Source organism: Ursus arctos, unplaced genomic scaffold (genome assembly GCF_023065955.2).
Source record: "Ursus arctos isolate Adak ecotype North America unplaced genomic scaffold, UrsArc2.0 scaffold_19, whole genome shotgun sequence".
NCBI classification, from domain to species: domain Eukaryota; kingdom Metazoa; phylum Chordata; class Mammalia; order Carnivora; family Ursidae; genus Ursus; species Ursus arctos.
The window spans coordinates 38,705,910-38,722,607 of record NW_026622863.1 but is presented as its reverse complement, the minus strand read 5'-3'; the positions used below and the strand labels follow the sequence as shown (position 1 = coordinate 38,722,607).

Genomic DNA, 16,698 nt, shown 5'->3' with positions numbered 1-16,698 from the left:
ACCAAGAGAAGAATCCTGAGAGCCCACTTTGGGTAAGACAGCTGTGGGCAGGGATTATGAGTGTGGTCTCTTGCCTCTTAGGCAGAGGTTGAGGGGGCAGACTGAGAAGCAGATGTGGGCCATGCGGGTAGTGGGCAGACCCTAGGTTTCATTGTGATGACACTGGGGGAAAATGTGACTTATTCGCACAGCTCGTATGAGAAAAGAGTTTGTCTAGATAAATCTGTGGGCGAATAAAGGCTAAAAGTTTACATACCTGGCACCTCTGTCAATTTTAGCTGAGATTATCAGTATTTATTCGGATTCCATGAAGGTTGGGATTACGAATAAGATGATACATGCAAAGTACCACGGATGGTGCCAGATCTGTTACTTGAACTTGAAAATGGGACGTGTATTCCCAACATCAATTCCACCTTCTCTCTTCCCAATAATACTCTGGTTTTCGTAGCCATGTGATTTCCATAGGATTGGTCTCATGTTCAACTCCAGAGGGAGAAACTGGCCTCAATTGTCAACATAACCCTTCCCCATGGTCTTAGTGATTGGTCGGAAGGTGGGCACATGAAGCAGGCCACGTCAGAAAGACTCCTTGCACCTTTGAGCTATCTCGGAAGTACGTTCTCTCCCCTCAGACCCTGGACCACAGAGCATAATAGACATGGAGAGCAGCTGGCAGCTGTTCTAGAAACAGGACCAGGTCTGTGAGAATGGGGTAGTATGTTAATACTGATTGCAGTAGAGCAGTGAAGTGGGCAGAGAGGCACACTTCTTGCCACGCCGTTGATCAAGCATCTCAGATTTACCATGGCCGGCTCCATAAGCCTTTATTCCTGTTCCTGCAAAAGGCCTGCTCCTCCTCGGTATGTTAGGTCAGGATAAGCGAGATTGTGGCGCAGTAACAAACAGTCTTGAATCTCAGTGACTTAAGACAACAGAGGTTATTTTTTCAACTGCACATCGAATGCAAGTCAGCAGGAAGCTCGGTTCCATGGCACCCTTATTCCAGGACCCAGGGAGAGAAAGAATCTTGAGGTTTTGGGGCTGGCAGTTAAATGCTCTGACCCAGAAGGGACATATCTCATTGGCTAGAACTCGTCCTAAGGCCAGACTCCACCAAAAGGAGGACAGGAAGAAGGGAGAACCAGAAATATTTGTTGAACACCAATAATGACTACCATATCAGTCTTCTCCATCTCAAGAAAAGGCACTACCATCATATACCCAGTTATGCAAGTTAAAAAAAAAAAAATCTAGGTGTTACCCTTGATCTCTCTTTCCCTTATTCCCAATGTATAATCCACCTGCAAGTTCTATCAATCCTACCTCTCTTCATTCTCCACCAGTACCATTCTGCTCACCAGACCGTAACCTTTCACTGGGACGACTAAAATACCCTTAATGCAGGTATTCCTGCCTCCAATCTTACCCTCTGCACACCCAAGTCTAACTCCCACACAGCGTCTGCGGTAGGCTGAATCTGTCCCCCAGCCCCAGTCTCCACTTCCTCATCTCCAACACTTGTGGATACGTCCTGCTACTTGAGAGAAGGGTCCTTGCAGATCTGGTGAAGGTTACAAACTTTGATTCGGGGAGATTGTCCTGTGTTTGCTGGTGGGTGCAATCCAATGCTGCATGCCCTCCAAAGTGGAGAACGTCTCCCAGCTGTAGTCATGCAGATGCGGCAGAGAGGAAGCAGCGGCAGGGTGGGGATGTCTCGCCCGTTGCAGGTCTGAGATGGAGGGGGCTGTGCAACAGGGATCCCAGGGAGGCTTCCAGGAGCTAAGTGGCGGTCCCTGGCTGAGAGCCAGCAAAGACATGAGAACTTTGGTTCCACAAACACATAGAACTGCATTCTGGCCACAACCTGAATGAGGCTGGAAGTGGACTCATCCCTAGAGCCTTCAGAGGGGGGCTGCCTTTCCTCGTCCTGAGACTCTGGGCAGAGAAACAGCTGAGCCGTGCTGACTTCTGACTACAAGACAGAGAGACACTATATCTGGAGTGTTTTCAGCACAGGGGTTTTTAGTATTTGATATGGCAGCAATAGAAAATGAATACAGCATCCATAGACACGTTTCTTTGAAACATAAATTAGATAATGTTGCTACTCTGCTCAAAATCCTCCAGTGTTTTTTTTAAATCATATTCGCAGTAAAATTCAACCTATTTACCGAGGTACATGTACTCTGGCCTGCTCTCGCTCTTCCCCGTGTTCTTAGTTCTGACCCTTAATTGCACCGAGCTCCTCCCGTCTACCTGCAACCCTTCTTCTTCCAGTCTTAGCGCAGATTTGTCTTGCAGTCAAATCCAAGCCGAAATGCCTTTCTGAGCACTTAAAACCAAGTAACCAGCCGGTTACACTGTATCACAGCCTATGATTTTAATTCTCTTCAAACTTTTGGCATTTTTATGTGTTAATCTGTTGTCTGTATCCTCCACCAAAATGTAAGTTCAATGAGACTATGGACCTTGTCTGTTTTGTACACTGACGTGTCCCAGCGCCTATAGCTCTCAAGAGATATCGAGTGAATGAATTCAATCAGCGGGACATGAGATTAAGCCTGACCCAAAGGCCTAAAAATAATGGTGAAATGTGCTACCAGATCTTTTTATGATTTCAACCAATTTGAGTTAGGTATTCTCGAACTCCCAACATGAAAATTCTTAATGGCACATCCCTTATTTTCTTTTATAAGAGTTTTTATAACTCTGTCCAAAGCATGTCATCATAATATTTTTATTCCATACAATAACAGAAATGTTAAAATCCGTATCTGTATCCAGGGCCTGTCCAATCCTCGGGTCTCAGCCTACTGTAGAGTAGCTGCTCGGTAAGTTCTCATGGAAGGAATCCCTGAACCCGATGATGGCACGGGGAAGGTTGTGTTCCTGAAGTTCTTAATCCACCAGGCTCTTACAGACACTCAGATTCTTTTTTTTTTTTTTTTAAGATTTATTTATTTATTTGAATCTTTTTTTTTTTTTAAGATTTTATTTATTTATTTGACAGAGATAGCCAGTGAGAGAGGGAACACAAGCAGGGGGAGTGGGAGAGGAAGAAGCAGGCTCCCAGAGTTGGAGCCTGATGTGGGGCTCGATCCCAGAACTCCGGGATCACGCCCTGAGCCGAAGGCAGACGCTTAATGACTGTGCCACCCAGGCACCCCTTATTTGAGAGAATCTTAAGCAGACTCCCCCACTGAGTGTGGGGCCCGACACAGGACTCAATCTCACGACCCCGAGATCATGACCTGAGCCAAAATCAAGAGTTGGATGCTTAACCAACTGAGCCACCCACACGCCCCCAGATACTCAGAGTCTGAAACATTGCATTAAAGAGACAAAAACCCTGCCCGCCAAGACAGAGCAAAATAACTGGATAGTAGTTCCCCTAATAATGGTCTTGTCTATTTGTACTACATCATTAATTATCAATAATCCCAAAGTACTTCCCTAGCCAGGGAGAATCGAGTGTGAGACCAGGTGTCGTAAAAAAATAATTAATGGCAGTCAATCTAAATGAGCACAACTTATGTAAATTATCTTAATAGCAACGATAAGAGAGATAATTGTTTACAGGTGTCATTTCCTGGGGAAGAAAATCTACCTTTTCTCGCAGGAGAAAATGCTAATAGTTTCATTAAATGTATGAGCCCTAATTAGCACACTGCTGCTCTAAGTACTGTGCTAGTCCCGAAATCATGTTCTTTCACTCTTTTCTCTCTCTTAAGCAGATCCATACACAATCACTTCTATTTTCTCTATATGTTCATCTTGGCAAAGCTTTGACATTTATCTTCACCAGTGATAACGTCTTCCAAAAAACACGCAATCAACAGCCTTTCTTAGACTTAGTCCATGACTTTTTTTTCCCTCTCCCATATACATATATATACATACAGAGATACAGACACACCTCTCCTTGTGATGTAAATATATACTGAAAGATTACTAAGAAGCTGGTTTCCTTGCAAACTGCTCTCGTTAATCTTCTAAGCCCGTACAGTTTTGTTTTTTTTTTAAGATTTTATTTATTTATGTGACAGAGAGACAGCCAGCGAGAGGGAACACAGCAGGGGGAGTGGGAGAGGAAGAAGCAGGCTCCCAGCGGAGGAGCCCAACGTGGGACTCAATCCTGGAATGCCGGGATCACGCCCTGAGCAGAAGGCAGGCAGACGCTTAACGACTGCGCTACCCAGGCGCCCCCCTCCCTTTTTTTAAAGCTCTTTTCTACAGCAAGAATAGTTCACATAAAATTACTAAGGGCTCTTTAGTATCTGTCTGACTCATATAACTTTGTTCTTCAGACTTTTCTCTTTGACGTTCTAATTTTGATGATTGATAACGATGATGATAATATCCTAAGGCTTCCACCGACTGTACTTACTGTGTGCAAAGTACTGGGCCTAGTGTTTTAAATGTTCTTTCATTTAATCTCCTCAATGGGGGCGCCTGGGTGGCTCAGTCAGTTAAGCATCTGCCTTTGGCCCAGGTCATGATCCCAGGGTCCTGGGATCAAGCCCTGCATCGGGCTCCCTGCTCAGCGGAGAGCCTGCTTCTCTTTCTCCCTCTGCCTGCTACTCTGCCTACTTACGCTCTCTAGCTCTCTGTCAAATAAGTAAATAATCTTTAACAAAAAATCCCCTCAATGACCCCATAATTTTTGCACTTCTATTTACAAAACAAGAAACCGAAGCTAAGAGGATAAGTAGCTTGCCCAAAGTCATATAGGTCCATTGTCTTTCCTTCACTTGTGGGACTTGAGTTACACTTCCAGGATAAAGTGACATGTTCTAAGAAATATCTCCTGCTTTTTTCTTTTTCATCTTTTCTCCCAGGTTTTAGTCTGGATATCTTCTTCCAACCTATTGTCCAGTTGATCGATTCTCTCTTTGGTTGCGTCTATTTTGCAATTTAACCCATTACTGAGTAATTAATTTATTACACTTTTCAGTTCTGGTATTTCCATGTTGTTCTTTTTTATAGTTTTCAGTTCACCTAAATTGTCCATCTTGTCATTTAATTTCTTAAATATAATAAGCACAGTTAAAGTCTGTGCTTTAAACTCCAATATGTGATTAGACTGTGGCTGTTTCTATTTCAATTGTTTCAGTCTTTTTTTGATTGAGTGCTATACATCATATATTTGGAAATGCAGAGATAATTTGAGGCCATGGATTAGGTTATCATCCTTCATAGCAGATTTACATTTGCTTTGGACAGGCAGTTAGGATAACAGCCTCTACTCCTAGGATAAGGTATAGCCTTTCTCGTGTCTCAGTTAGTTCAGTGCCTAGGGAGGTTCACCATAATCTCTCCTTGCTGGTTGGACCACAACTGCAATGTCTCCTCAGCACTGTGTATCCTCTGAAGTCTCTATTCGGCTCTCTGCCATTTACCAGATGTCCTCTGCTAAGCCATACACATGTTCGGGTTAGGAATTAGCCAAGGACCCCAAGGGAGCTTCTCAGTTTTCTCTTTCTGCAACGCCCTCCTCTCTAGTGCCCTGCCCCTCCAACTCCTACCAAATCCTAGCCACCTCAGCTATGAATTCCAACCCATTTCTTCCAGTAAGACTGCCACTGCTTGAGCTCCATTTCCCTACGCCATGTTTTAGAAGACTCTAAGGAAGAAAGGCAGGGTGAGATTGGGACTCTCCTTGTGTGCTTCCCTTCTCTTAAAGTTTGTAGTCCTGGGTTAAGTGCTACCAAATAAGTTAGTTTTGGCCAGAGCCTGGTTTTCTTTTTAACCTGTGGTTGGCAGGATCCTAAGACGGCCCCCAACATTGCCACCCCCTGGTGAACATGCACTGTATAATTGCCACCCCCTGGTGAACATGCACTGTATAATCCTCTCCTCTTGGGAGTGGGCCCCGTGCATATGATTGATGTCACTCCCATGATTATGTTACACCATATGGCAAAGGTGAAGGGACTTTGTGGACGATGTAATTCAGGTCCCAGGTCAGTTGATTTTGAGTTAATAAAAATGGAGATTATCATGGAGGGGCCTGACTCACTCAAGTGAAAGGCCTTAAAAGAGGAATTGGACCTTCCTGGAGAGATGCTCTCCTGCTGGCCTTGTGGAGAGAAGAGTGGCCTCTAGGAACTAATGGCCTCCTGCAACCACAAGTAATTTGATTCTGCTACCAATTTATCATTTGCCAGAGAATTGTATATGTTAGTTTATATAATTCTTTTACCAGTTCTGGTTCTGGGATTATGTCTTCTTTCACATCCTTAGATCATGTATTTTTGCCCTTTCTTAATCAGATTTACCAGGTGTTTATTTCATTAGTCTTTTAAAAAGAACTAGCTTTAAAACACCAGTCTTTTAGGGATTTGTCCTTTCTACTATTTCCCTAGTTGATTGAGTCCAGTTCTTTTAAATTTTAATCTTTCTAGTTTCCTGATTTGTTGATTCTAACTTCTTTTTCACAATGAAAAATTCCAAACTAGCTTAAACCATAGCAACTCAATCTTGTTTCACCTACATGTGCCCACAAAGTCATTTTGATGTAAACCCTGTCATTATAATTCCATCTGCAAGTATGTGAGCAGAGGCAGATCTCATTTTATTGCGCTTTGCAGATATTGCTTTTTTTTTTTTTTTTTAACAAATTGAAAGGTTTGTGGCAACCCTACATTGAGCATTTCTTTTGGCACCACTTCTCCAACAGCATTTGCTCACTTTGTGTCTCTATGTCACATTTTAATAATTCTTGTAATATTTAAAACTTTTCATTATATATAGAGAGAGCATGCCACTCATGCTCTCTCTCAAATAAATATATATATAAAGATTTTATTTATTTGCGAGAGAGCATGAGTGGTGGGAAGGGCAGAGCAGGGAGCCCCATGCAGGGCTCGAGCCCAGGACCCTGGGATCATGACCTGAGCTGAAGGCAGACGCTTATCCAACTGAGCCACCCAGGCGCCCCTCATTATTATATTTCTTATGATGATCTGTGATCAGTGATTAAGACTTGCCGAAAGCTCAGATGTACATTTTTTTAGACATAATGCTGCTGCACACTTAACAGACTACAGTATGATGTAAACTTAACATTTATATACATTAGGAAACCAACAAATTTATTTGACTTACTTCATTGCGATATTTGCTTTATTGTGGTGGTCTGGAACCCAACCTACAATATCTCTAAGGTATGGCTGTATAAATTCTAAAAGATAAGGACTTAAAAAAGTCTATATCACATCTAAAAATACGTAATAAGTCTTCAATATCATCATTGTTCAAAGGGCTTTACTAGAGTAGAGCTGGGGGACAAGGACAGAGCCAATTTCAAGATGCCCTCCTCCCAGAATACTCCCTGCTGTAAGCGTGTGGTTTTCAAACACTAAGAAATACAGTTTATACGGCACCTCAGTTCAATGATGCCTACGTGTGGAACAAACCACTACCGCACAAAACAGTACTTACCTTCCCCATTTGCGCTGTCCCCTTCCCCGTCTCTCCCTTTCTTTCTCTCAGTCTTCTGATGCTGGTTGCAACCTGCTAAACTGATTTCTCTTTACACTATAGTTCTATTATCTGCACTTCAAAAAACAATACTATAAAGCAAACTTGTTTTAAATTAGCTGAAAAGGTTTGAGATGAGTTTCAGATACCACTTTTGAAAGGGGCAGAGAAACAGCATTTCATCTTCTACGTGCCTGGTGTCAGCCAAACCATTACCTGTTCAGTTCATTCTTATCCTGAATCTCTCATTTATCTGTACTCTTTGTAACTCTTCCTGTGTTACAGATCATTCTAGCAGAGTGTACTCAATAACTTCAGAGTGTAAGAGCCTTCCAAGAGTCTGCACAAAATATCCGAGACCCCACAGCCAGTTTCTTCTATTTGGAAGCATACTGGTCTATTTCTGTTTGGAATTTCAATATCTGCTTTGAACAATGTAACAGTCAAGCACACTTATCTATAAACTCTTACCAAAATATGGACTACCGCCTATTTCCCCGAATTACTATAGATGGAAAATTTCATCAACAAGTAGAAACAATTCCAAAGGTGAAAATAAACAGCATTTACCTTTTTGAGGATAAATTCTGCTGATAGCAGCCTTCTCTTTAGAAATACAAACTAGAACCCTGAGGTTCAAGTAAAACAAGTAAGTAGTTATCAAACCAAATTCCATGAAAAAATAAACTCCTTCGACATTAAAAAGTCCAGCCAAGACCTTGGCACAACCATCTTTAAGGACTAGACTCTATGTAGCACATATTTAATACACTTCAATAGCTGGGTCCTTGGTTTCTGACCTTCAAGGAAAGGAAAAACACTCATCTTGTGTACTTTAAAAGAGCTTTATTTAGTATATAATCTCCGTACAATTCAGTACAACAAATTATAAAAGCTCTTTGTAAGATTTTACCCAGAGGATGTTAAATACAGAAAGCCAGTTGCCAGTTGCTACAAGAAAGCAAGCCACTCTACTCTCATCTTAAAAGTCTTTTTCCATCAACAGAAAAGCACTCTCTTCTGGGCCAAAAGGTTGTCATATATAAAGCATTTGGGAGCATATTAACCAAGATACATGATCTGAGCACGTTTTAATATCTTCCTATTAATTCCAAGGTTTAAATGAAATTTTAAAAATGGAGTATTTCTGTGTTAACTCAGGTAGGTTTTGGAAAAGATGAGCTAAAATTGGTACATCTTAGACAAAAAGACATGAGTCACGTGGGATCAGAATAAACATTTTTAGCTAATTTGTGAAGTAAAGATGCAGACCAGATGAAACCTCTACATCTGTCCTTGCCCTACCCCACACACGCGCGCACACGCATGCACGCACACCCACACCCACACCCCTAGCTGACCTCACAAAGTTCAAGAAAATCATCTCTAAGTGGACAACAGACGGCCTAGATAACACCTAATTATGCTCATGGCTCATATACCTGAAACGGATCCCTACTTCTTCAGTCTGTAATAAAAGAGTGACTGGAACCTCTCAACTGCAGTAGAATCTCTATTAGCCACTGTGATCAGCATCAGTCATTTAATGAAGCCATTTAATGAAGTAAGTAGATTTAAGTGGGGAATCATAACTTTAAATGTATAATTGTCCACTCATTTGCTAATCTTCTGCTGTGAAGCCAAGGTCTTTCCTTTGCAATAAGGGTTCAACGATTCCAGTTCTATGCTTGCATAAATCATACAGTAATATGGTTCGGGTACATATTAACACCTCTGGTCAGTCTAGATATTTTTAAAGGCAGAGTGAGTACTTAAATCTATAAAGCAACTGAAGCTCAGAAATTTTCTTGAATTTTATGTTTTCCCAATAATTTAGAATTTTCCCAACCACACCTAATTTATTTAGAAGCAATTTTTGTTAGCAACTCAACCTTCATCAAACCTTACCAGAACATTCCAGTTAATGTTCACAGAAATGACCCTTGCTTTTTACACCCCTATTTCCTAGGTGTGTGTTGAACTGTGGCCTCACAACAAGGAGGAGAACTGGCACAGAGCAGTTGGGCAGGGGCACAGAGCGCACAGGGGGAGCACAGGCAGGAGGGGGCACGGGGAGCGGCCTGGTCAGTCAGCTCACAGGAGGGATGGAGACTGTCGGGGATCTGGCGAGTCACGTAAGCGGAGGGTCATTAAGAGCACTTATTGTACTTAGCGGTCCTCTGAACGCTAACTCTGAAGCAAAATCAAGTGGTTATTCTACCCATAAAAAAACAGCCACAATCTGAGGCTATTACCAAATATTAACACAGCCGCTGAGATCTGTGTGGCGGGGAGCGAAGGCCCCGGGTGACGTGCTCTGGCTTGGTAGACGGCCACGAGTCAGTCACTCTTCCTCTTTGTTCCTGGGGACTCCGATGAGAAGGTCATAAAAGAGAAACTGATGAGCATTAAGAATGTTTAACATGATTTGTTGACAGACGTGGTCATCAGAAAAGAAAAATGTCTACTCTACATGGTCACAGTGTCTTGGAAAGAATATATGCATGGATTCTGTCTTGCAAGATTTTTTTTTTTTTGGCACTTTATATTTTTCACTGAAGACTCAACACTCGATGTCTTGGCAACAATGGCACCTACACTAGGAGAAAAAGATTCCTGTGTGCCGTCAAGGCGGTGGTGATAAGCATACAAATTTAAGTACATGTTTCTTATACTGAGACTCCACATACCCAAATGCTTAGATTAGTGCATATAGAAATAGCTAAAATAAAACCGAAATCTATCAGGAAGTTAATAGACGACTTGAAAAACGAAACTACACGGTCTAACACGTACCTTACATGTGCTTCGTTTCAATTAAGAGTAAGGCACTCGCTGAAGGATGTACTGACCCATGCTGTCAGCCACACCAGGCATGCATCACTACTGGCTTAATTAAAGTTTTAGTACTGATTAAAGTGTTTTATTATTGTATTATCCCAACCTGCAGTGGTCTCCAACCTTATTACAGGATACAAGGAAGACATAATTCAGGAGTTTCAGCTGCATAATTTAGTAACCCAGCCAGTGTCGATTTTTTATTTAAATAAGTTTTGATAAAAAAACCGAGTATCCTGGAGTCCAACATGACAGTGTAACATTTCTTTCTGAATACTGTTTAATACGTAGTAACTGAACGTGAAGTAATTTGAAAATGTGATACATCTATCTTGATGCGTACGGTAATTTACTTCAGTACGACCGCGAGGAGAAACCTTTACATCACCTCCAACTGGCAAGAACAGGGGAGAAAGTTAATTTCATTAACCATCTTGATTTACTTAAATGTGCAATATGCTTTTATCAGCAACTTTTACATGTCCCCCTCGTTAGAAATTAACTATAAAAGCAATTATCAAAAAATTTTTGAACAGGTATACATAATCCTCTTTGTTGTTTACAAATAAGCATGACTTAGAGGCACTTGGTTACCTTTTAGTAAGAAAAAGAATAACACTACCCAGGCCCTCACAGTAAGATTGGAGACCACAGATCAAATTTGGTATGAAAATGCTCTCTGCCAAAAATATCGTATTAGTGAATTAGTTAAGATAGAACATTTTAAAAATATTCAGACTTTGCAAGGTTCTAGGCTGTAAAAAATAGAAAGGCTAAAAACAAAAAGTTTAGAAAATTTCGCAAACCCAGTAAATTTAAATGAGTAAGAAATGAAGAAAAATTTTCTTACTTGCAAGATAGGCTGAATAGTATCAACAGATTTTAAAATAACACTAAACAGTAACAAAACCTGCTTGGCTACATCACATTCCTGCTCCTTTCACGACTTACAATAAGAAATTTGTCACACTTTTCTGTATCCCGCATTAAAACATGCACCCGCATGCACGTACACGTCACACACACACACACACACACACACACACACACACACACACACACACGACACATGACACGTATACTGAAGTGCTACACTTTACATTTCAGACAGGGCACAACGAAAAGTTTTAGATATATATAAAGACCTAACATGATTTTTTAAAAAAATATTAAAAGCATGATAGTTGGAAAACATTATAAAATTTTTAAGTGAAATAGGACAATAAGGAGCTTTTTAAAAAGCCATCCATTGGTCTTGACTAATGAAATAACACTAAAGAATTTAATTATGCATCCCCTTCATTCGATTCCACCAGAGCTGTCTGAAGTCCGTGAACAGTATTTCAGTGCTGAACAGCCTCTGGACCTCCACCACGCTGTGCGGCTGTTCAGGCTGCTGTGGCCCACTTAGTGTGTGCCCCACCAACGAGATTCTAGACCAGTCCCGGAAAGTTGAGAACGTTTAGGCTAAAAAACATTAATGAAACAAGATAGAAGAGACAGAAGCTTGTGTGAGATACTGTCAAGGACGGTAACGCTTGTGTAAACATCTCTACAACTTACTCATATCACAGCTTTGTGGTACAGGCTACCGAACGACATATGAAATGTTACTGTTGAGTTTCATTAGGCTGGACCTTCACGTATCAAAAATAGAGGCTGGACAGAGAGCTTGGTTACTTGTTTCTCGAGAGCTTGTAAACGTGGAATGTTTTGTTCTGGAACACTCTAGTGAAGTATGCTGTGTAGGGTGGCAGGTTTTTCTTTATCTCTTCACAGAAGCGAGGGTGGCCTGCAAGTTTCAAATCGGGATCATTCTCTCCTGGGCCATCCATCATCTAAAGCCAAAACAAAACCAAATACAATTTGGGGGAAAAACCATATTTATAGGAGACAAGAGAAGTAGGAATAGGTGTCGGGTTTCTTTGAGAGTGATATGTTAGGTGAATGTAAATTGTATTATTTCAATGTCAGTGGCTACTTAAAGATCATCTGGTCCACCCCTTCCCCTTCCGAAGTGTAAATCAAGGCTGAGGAGGGGGCCGAGCTTCACACGACGACCACCTTTAATGGCAAAGCTAGGAGAACTCGGATCTCCTTGTTCTTAGGAATGTACTACACTGGCCCTCTCACAAAAATGAAGTGCAGAGAAGAATGACTATGACCGAGCAAATCCTCCAACTCATGAGACGGCCTAGTTAGAAAAAGTTACACACAAATCAAAATTTAAATGCATGTCTTTCGTCTGTTATCTCCTCTGATTTCAAGATAGTCAGAGACAGCTACTTTCCTTGGGCAAAAATTTGAATCTATGTTCTCTTTCCCCCAGGTTTACTGAGGCATAACTGACAAACCAAATTGTATATAGTTAAGGGATAAAACCCCGATGATCTGATACACACGTACACGGTGAAACGATCACCACAATCAAGTTAAGGCGTACGTCTGTGCTGGTCAGAGGACAAACCTGCAGTTACGAGGTGAGGGAGTCCCGAGGCTCTAACGTACAGCACGGTGCCTGCAGTAACCAGACGTGAAGTCGGCCATGACAGTAGACCGTAGGCGTTCTGGATCTCCAATTCTGTACAGTCAAGTTGTTGTTGTTGTTGTTTTGAGATTTAGGCCAGGCTTATCATTTTTTCCCATTCATTTTTAAAACTGTCAGCTTTTATACCAAATAATTACAGCACACATCACCTCTTAAAGGGTGAAAATCTTCTGCTGAGCTAATCTGAGACCTGGCACAGCTTCAAGAACATTTTCCTCAGGAGAAGGGAGAAATAGCTTGTTCTTCTGCTCTGGAGTGAATGCTGGGCCACAGAAAGCCATCTTTGTGGCACTGTGCCCGTGGACAAAGGGGACAGTGGCAGGAGCGGTGACTGGGAGGGGAGCCCTGCTGCCACAGTCACACTCACGTGCCGGCCAAAACGATGCTTCAGAGTGTAGGTTTTAAATGATCGAGGTTTTGTTTTTTATTTTAACAGCAAAGCCTTAAAAAATGGATTCTATGCAGAGTCTCAGGATACAAATCAGCTAAACACAGAGCTGCTCTATTTGACATGAAGTTGGGGCCTAAAACCCCATTATCTGTCCCCTGGCCCTGAAGTGCCAGAGCCAGGAGTCCCACGGAATGCAGTGAAGCTAGGTACTTGGTTCATAACATCATTCTGTAACGTACAGAGGTTCAGAGTGGACCCCCCTCCAGAAGCCCTGCCCGGGACGAGGGGACAGGCTTACGTGCCCGTTGGCGATGTCCAGCAGGTCCCGCAGCCGGCAGCCCCGCTGGTGCCTTCGCTCGTAGCAGATGCTATCTTCCAGGATGACGTAGTCAGCGCCAAAGGACCTCAGGAGGGCGTGCACATCCTCCGGGGACCTCTTTGCATATATCTGATAAACCTGCAAAATGAGATAAACGGGGGACAGGGAAAAATACCACTCAACTGCCAGGAAGTTAGTGGAGGGGTGTCTAATGCGGGAACGTCCCGCGGGGCTTGAGCCGAAGACCTAGACACCTCTTCCTGTGCGGGCCACTCACTCATCCGCAGGCCTGCAGTGTGGCAGGGAAACTGCCAAAAGAATATTGTAATTACTCAGCCTGGAGAAAAGGAAGAGTGAGTCATGCTGAACGCATTTGGATTTCGACACCAAATAGATATGGATTTAAAATGTATCATTGGGAGTTATTCATCGGTAGGTGCCAATTCTAAGGCTGCTTCCCCAAGGTAAACAACACGGTGGAGTAAATAAGACTCCTTCTCTACCTTTAAAAAGATCTTTGGGCCGAAAGCGTCCATTCAGCATGATGGCGCATACCTGTAAGGAGCCCCAGCTTCTGACAACAGCAGTTGCGGAGAAGGACTGCCAGAGGTCCTTGGTGCCAGACTGCCCCCTGCTGGAGCAGCAGGAGACCCTACACTTCTCTGTCACCCGTCCCGGAGCAAGAACACGCAGCACCCAGCGGCGGCTCGGCGGGAGGCGCGTCCTTCCCACTCATCCCCAGCACCGCATCCCTTACGTGAAGACAGACGGTGAGCTCCGGGTGCTCTGTGACTTGCGTCAGGAAGAGGCTGCGTGTCTTTTGTGTGTGTGTGTGCATGTGTGAATGTGGGGGGGGTGGCGGAGAGGGCTGCCGACTCCTCTCCTGCACACTGATTTCTAATGAGGTCTCTGACTGAAGAGACGGGGCGCTGAGGGCCAACGTGCCCGTCTAGACGGGCGCCCCGCTGGGGAGGCGGTCTGCTTCTGCTGCTGGTGCTGGGGGGGCCCTCCTCGCCACACTCCAGCAGCGGGCCTCACGCCCACGGTGTTCCCAGGACCTGAAGGTCACGACTGCAGAAGGGCACCCAAACCTACACGACATCAGTTTTGTGAGAGCACAAAGCTCGGTCCCCACACATGGGCAGGGTCCTGGAGGCGATGGTGCTCAGAGGAGCCCCTTGTGCACCTGCTGTGGCTTCTGCCCCCCCCCCTCCCCCAGACCCACCACACAGGCCACCTCTCCACCGCACTCTGGGTCTGGAGAGCCAGGGACCCTCCCTGCTTCCTCCAGCTAACCTGGGACGATCTCGAACACTTGCACCAATTGAAAAATTCCCATTTTAGCAGGACTCTAGGTTCATATATTCTCATAAAATCCAGGTGATTTAGTAAAAAACCATGTGCTTTTAGGCTAGTTAAATCTCAGGCCAAAACAAGACTTTTCAGCAAATTTTGAGCTATTAAGATTAAGAAATGACTGATATAAAACATTAAAAAGTTTGAAGCCACCGCTGGGGAGGACTAAGGGAAACAGGTACCCCCTGCGCCACTGACTGGAACGTAACTAGTACCATCTGTACAGAGGGCGACTTAGGACGATCTGTCACGCTCTGTTACAAACGCCCGTGCTCTCTGCCCCAGTGCTTCCACCCCTAGGAATCGGATGTGCGGAGTGATGCGTATGCAAGCTTACCGTTTGGAATATTATTTATATAGCTGCAAAAGACAGGAAAACAACCCCAAGGGTTAAATAAAATATGCTACATCTGCATAACACAATTTTTGTAGATTTAAGAACAAGCAAGCTGTTAATATACTGATATGGAAGGAGCTGCAAACTATGTTGAGTGCCAAAGAAACCAAGATGTGGTATGTGACTTGTCCCGTAAAAGGGAGGGAAAAGAATATGAATACAGTGTGCGCGCGTGTGTGTACACACATCTGTACACGCATAAAATCCCTGTGGAGAGATATACAACAAACTGCTAACACTATCTGCCTCCTGTGAGGGGAGCCAGCAGCTGGCAGAGGGCTGGAATGTAGACTTTTCACTAAGTTCTCTTTTGTTTATTCTTAAGCTTGAACCATGTGGCCGTATTACCAATTAACACACACGTACACGCACACGCACACCAGTTCATAAAATAAGCAGCCAGTGTGCCCCTATTCCTTTTCCTTCCCTCTCCTATTCAAACGCTGAGAGCTTTGGTCTCAAATGCTCTTTTCCGCACATCTCAAGCTGTTTCTCTTCTGTGATTCTTCTAACCAAGAGGAACGGATATGGATGGCTCTAGTGGACGTGGGGCAGGGCAAAGTCTAGACTCGCAGCCACCAGCCCCAGGGCCCTGAGGCCCGACTTGCCCTCACCGCTTTGGTCCGCTCCCTCAGGCTGTTGTCTTCGTAGTGCGGGTGGTTGGTCAAGGTCCTCCCTGTGCACAGCTTGACTCCGGCCAGCAGCTGCATGCTCCCAGCGAACACCGCCTTCCTTGGAGTGTTAGAGCTGAAAGATCGCAAGAGTCTGAATTAACCTCACGGCTAAGATCTCCTCAGACAACAACGATGACAATATCCCACTCCCAGAATCACCCGGCAGCGTCAGGAAGGGCTGAGACTTCGGACAAACGCAGGAGGCTGCTTGACTTGCACGCAAATTGCTTTACGAAACTTCTATCTGTTTTTGACAATGGTTGGGAAACTTCTCATTGTTTTGCTGGGTTTACTCTTAAAACGAATGGCCTTAGGATGTGGGTATCTCCTGGCTCGAAGTTTTCCAGGCTAAATCCCATAATCCTCTCCTGCTCTTGCCCCAGAGGGGCACATTCTGACAAAAAAGAACTTAGAAGACTGTCATCACGTTTTGTATGAAACTTAACTGAAGGGCTGCCTAGAGTAAAACAAATTATAAAGCCAGAAATTGCAGCTGATCATGAGTCAATTCCAACTTGTTTTTGTTCAAAACCAGAAAAAAAGATCACAGATATTATGATAAATTACTTTTCAGAAAAAAAAAAAGAATAAAAACAAAAGAACACAGGGGATTCTGAAAAAGTAATTTATTACTCAGTATGGGGATGTACACCATTTCTGATGTGGAAACGCAAGTATTTCCTATGTTCC

General features: G+C 43.4%; 1 protein-coding gene across 5 annotated transcripts in view; it reads right to left on the bottom strand.

The window, feature by feature from the left end:
* Window positions 1–8,314: 8,314 nt before the first annotated feature.
* Window positions 8,315–16,698, bottom strand: part of DPY19L3 (dpy-19 like C-mannosyltransferase 3) — a 70,053-nt gene continuing 61,669 nt past the window's right edge. For all 5 annotated transcript variants that reach the window (XM_026484268.4, XM_026484263.4, XM_048223744.2 and 2 more), the window contains 3 exons: window positions 15,949–16,081; window positions 13,561–13,719; window positions 8,315–12,161 (listed from right to left, as the gene is read on the bottom strand). In XM_026484268.4, the coding sequence (XP_026340053.1) occupies window positions 12,000–12,161; window positions 13,561–13,719; window positions 15,949–16,081 (454 nt within the window). In that variant the 3' untranslated portion in view covers window positions 8,315–11,999. The remainder of the gene's footprint in view (window positions 12,162–13,560; window positions 13,720–15,948; window positions 16,082–16,698) is intronic.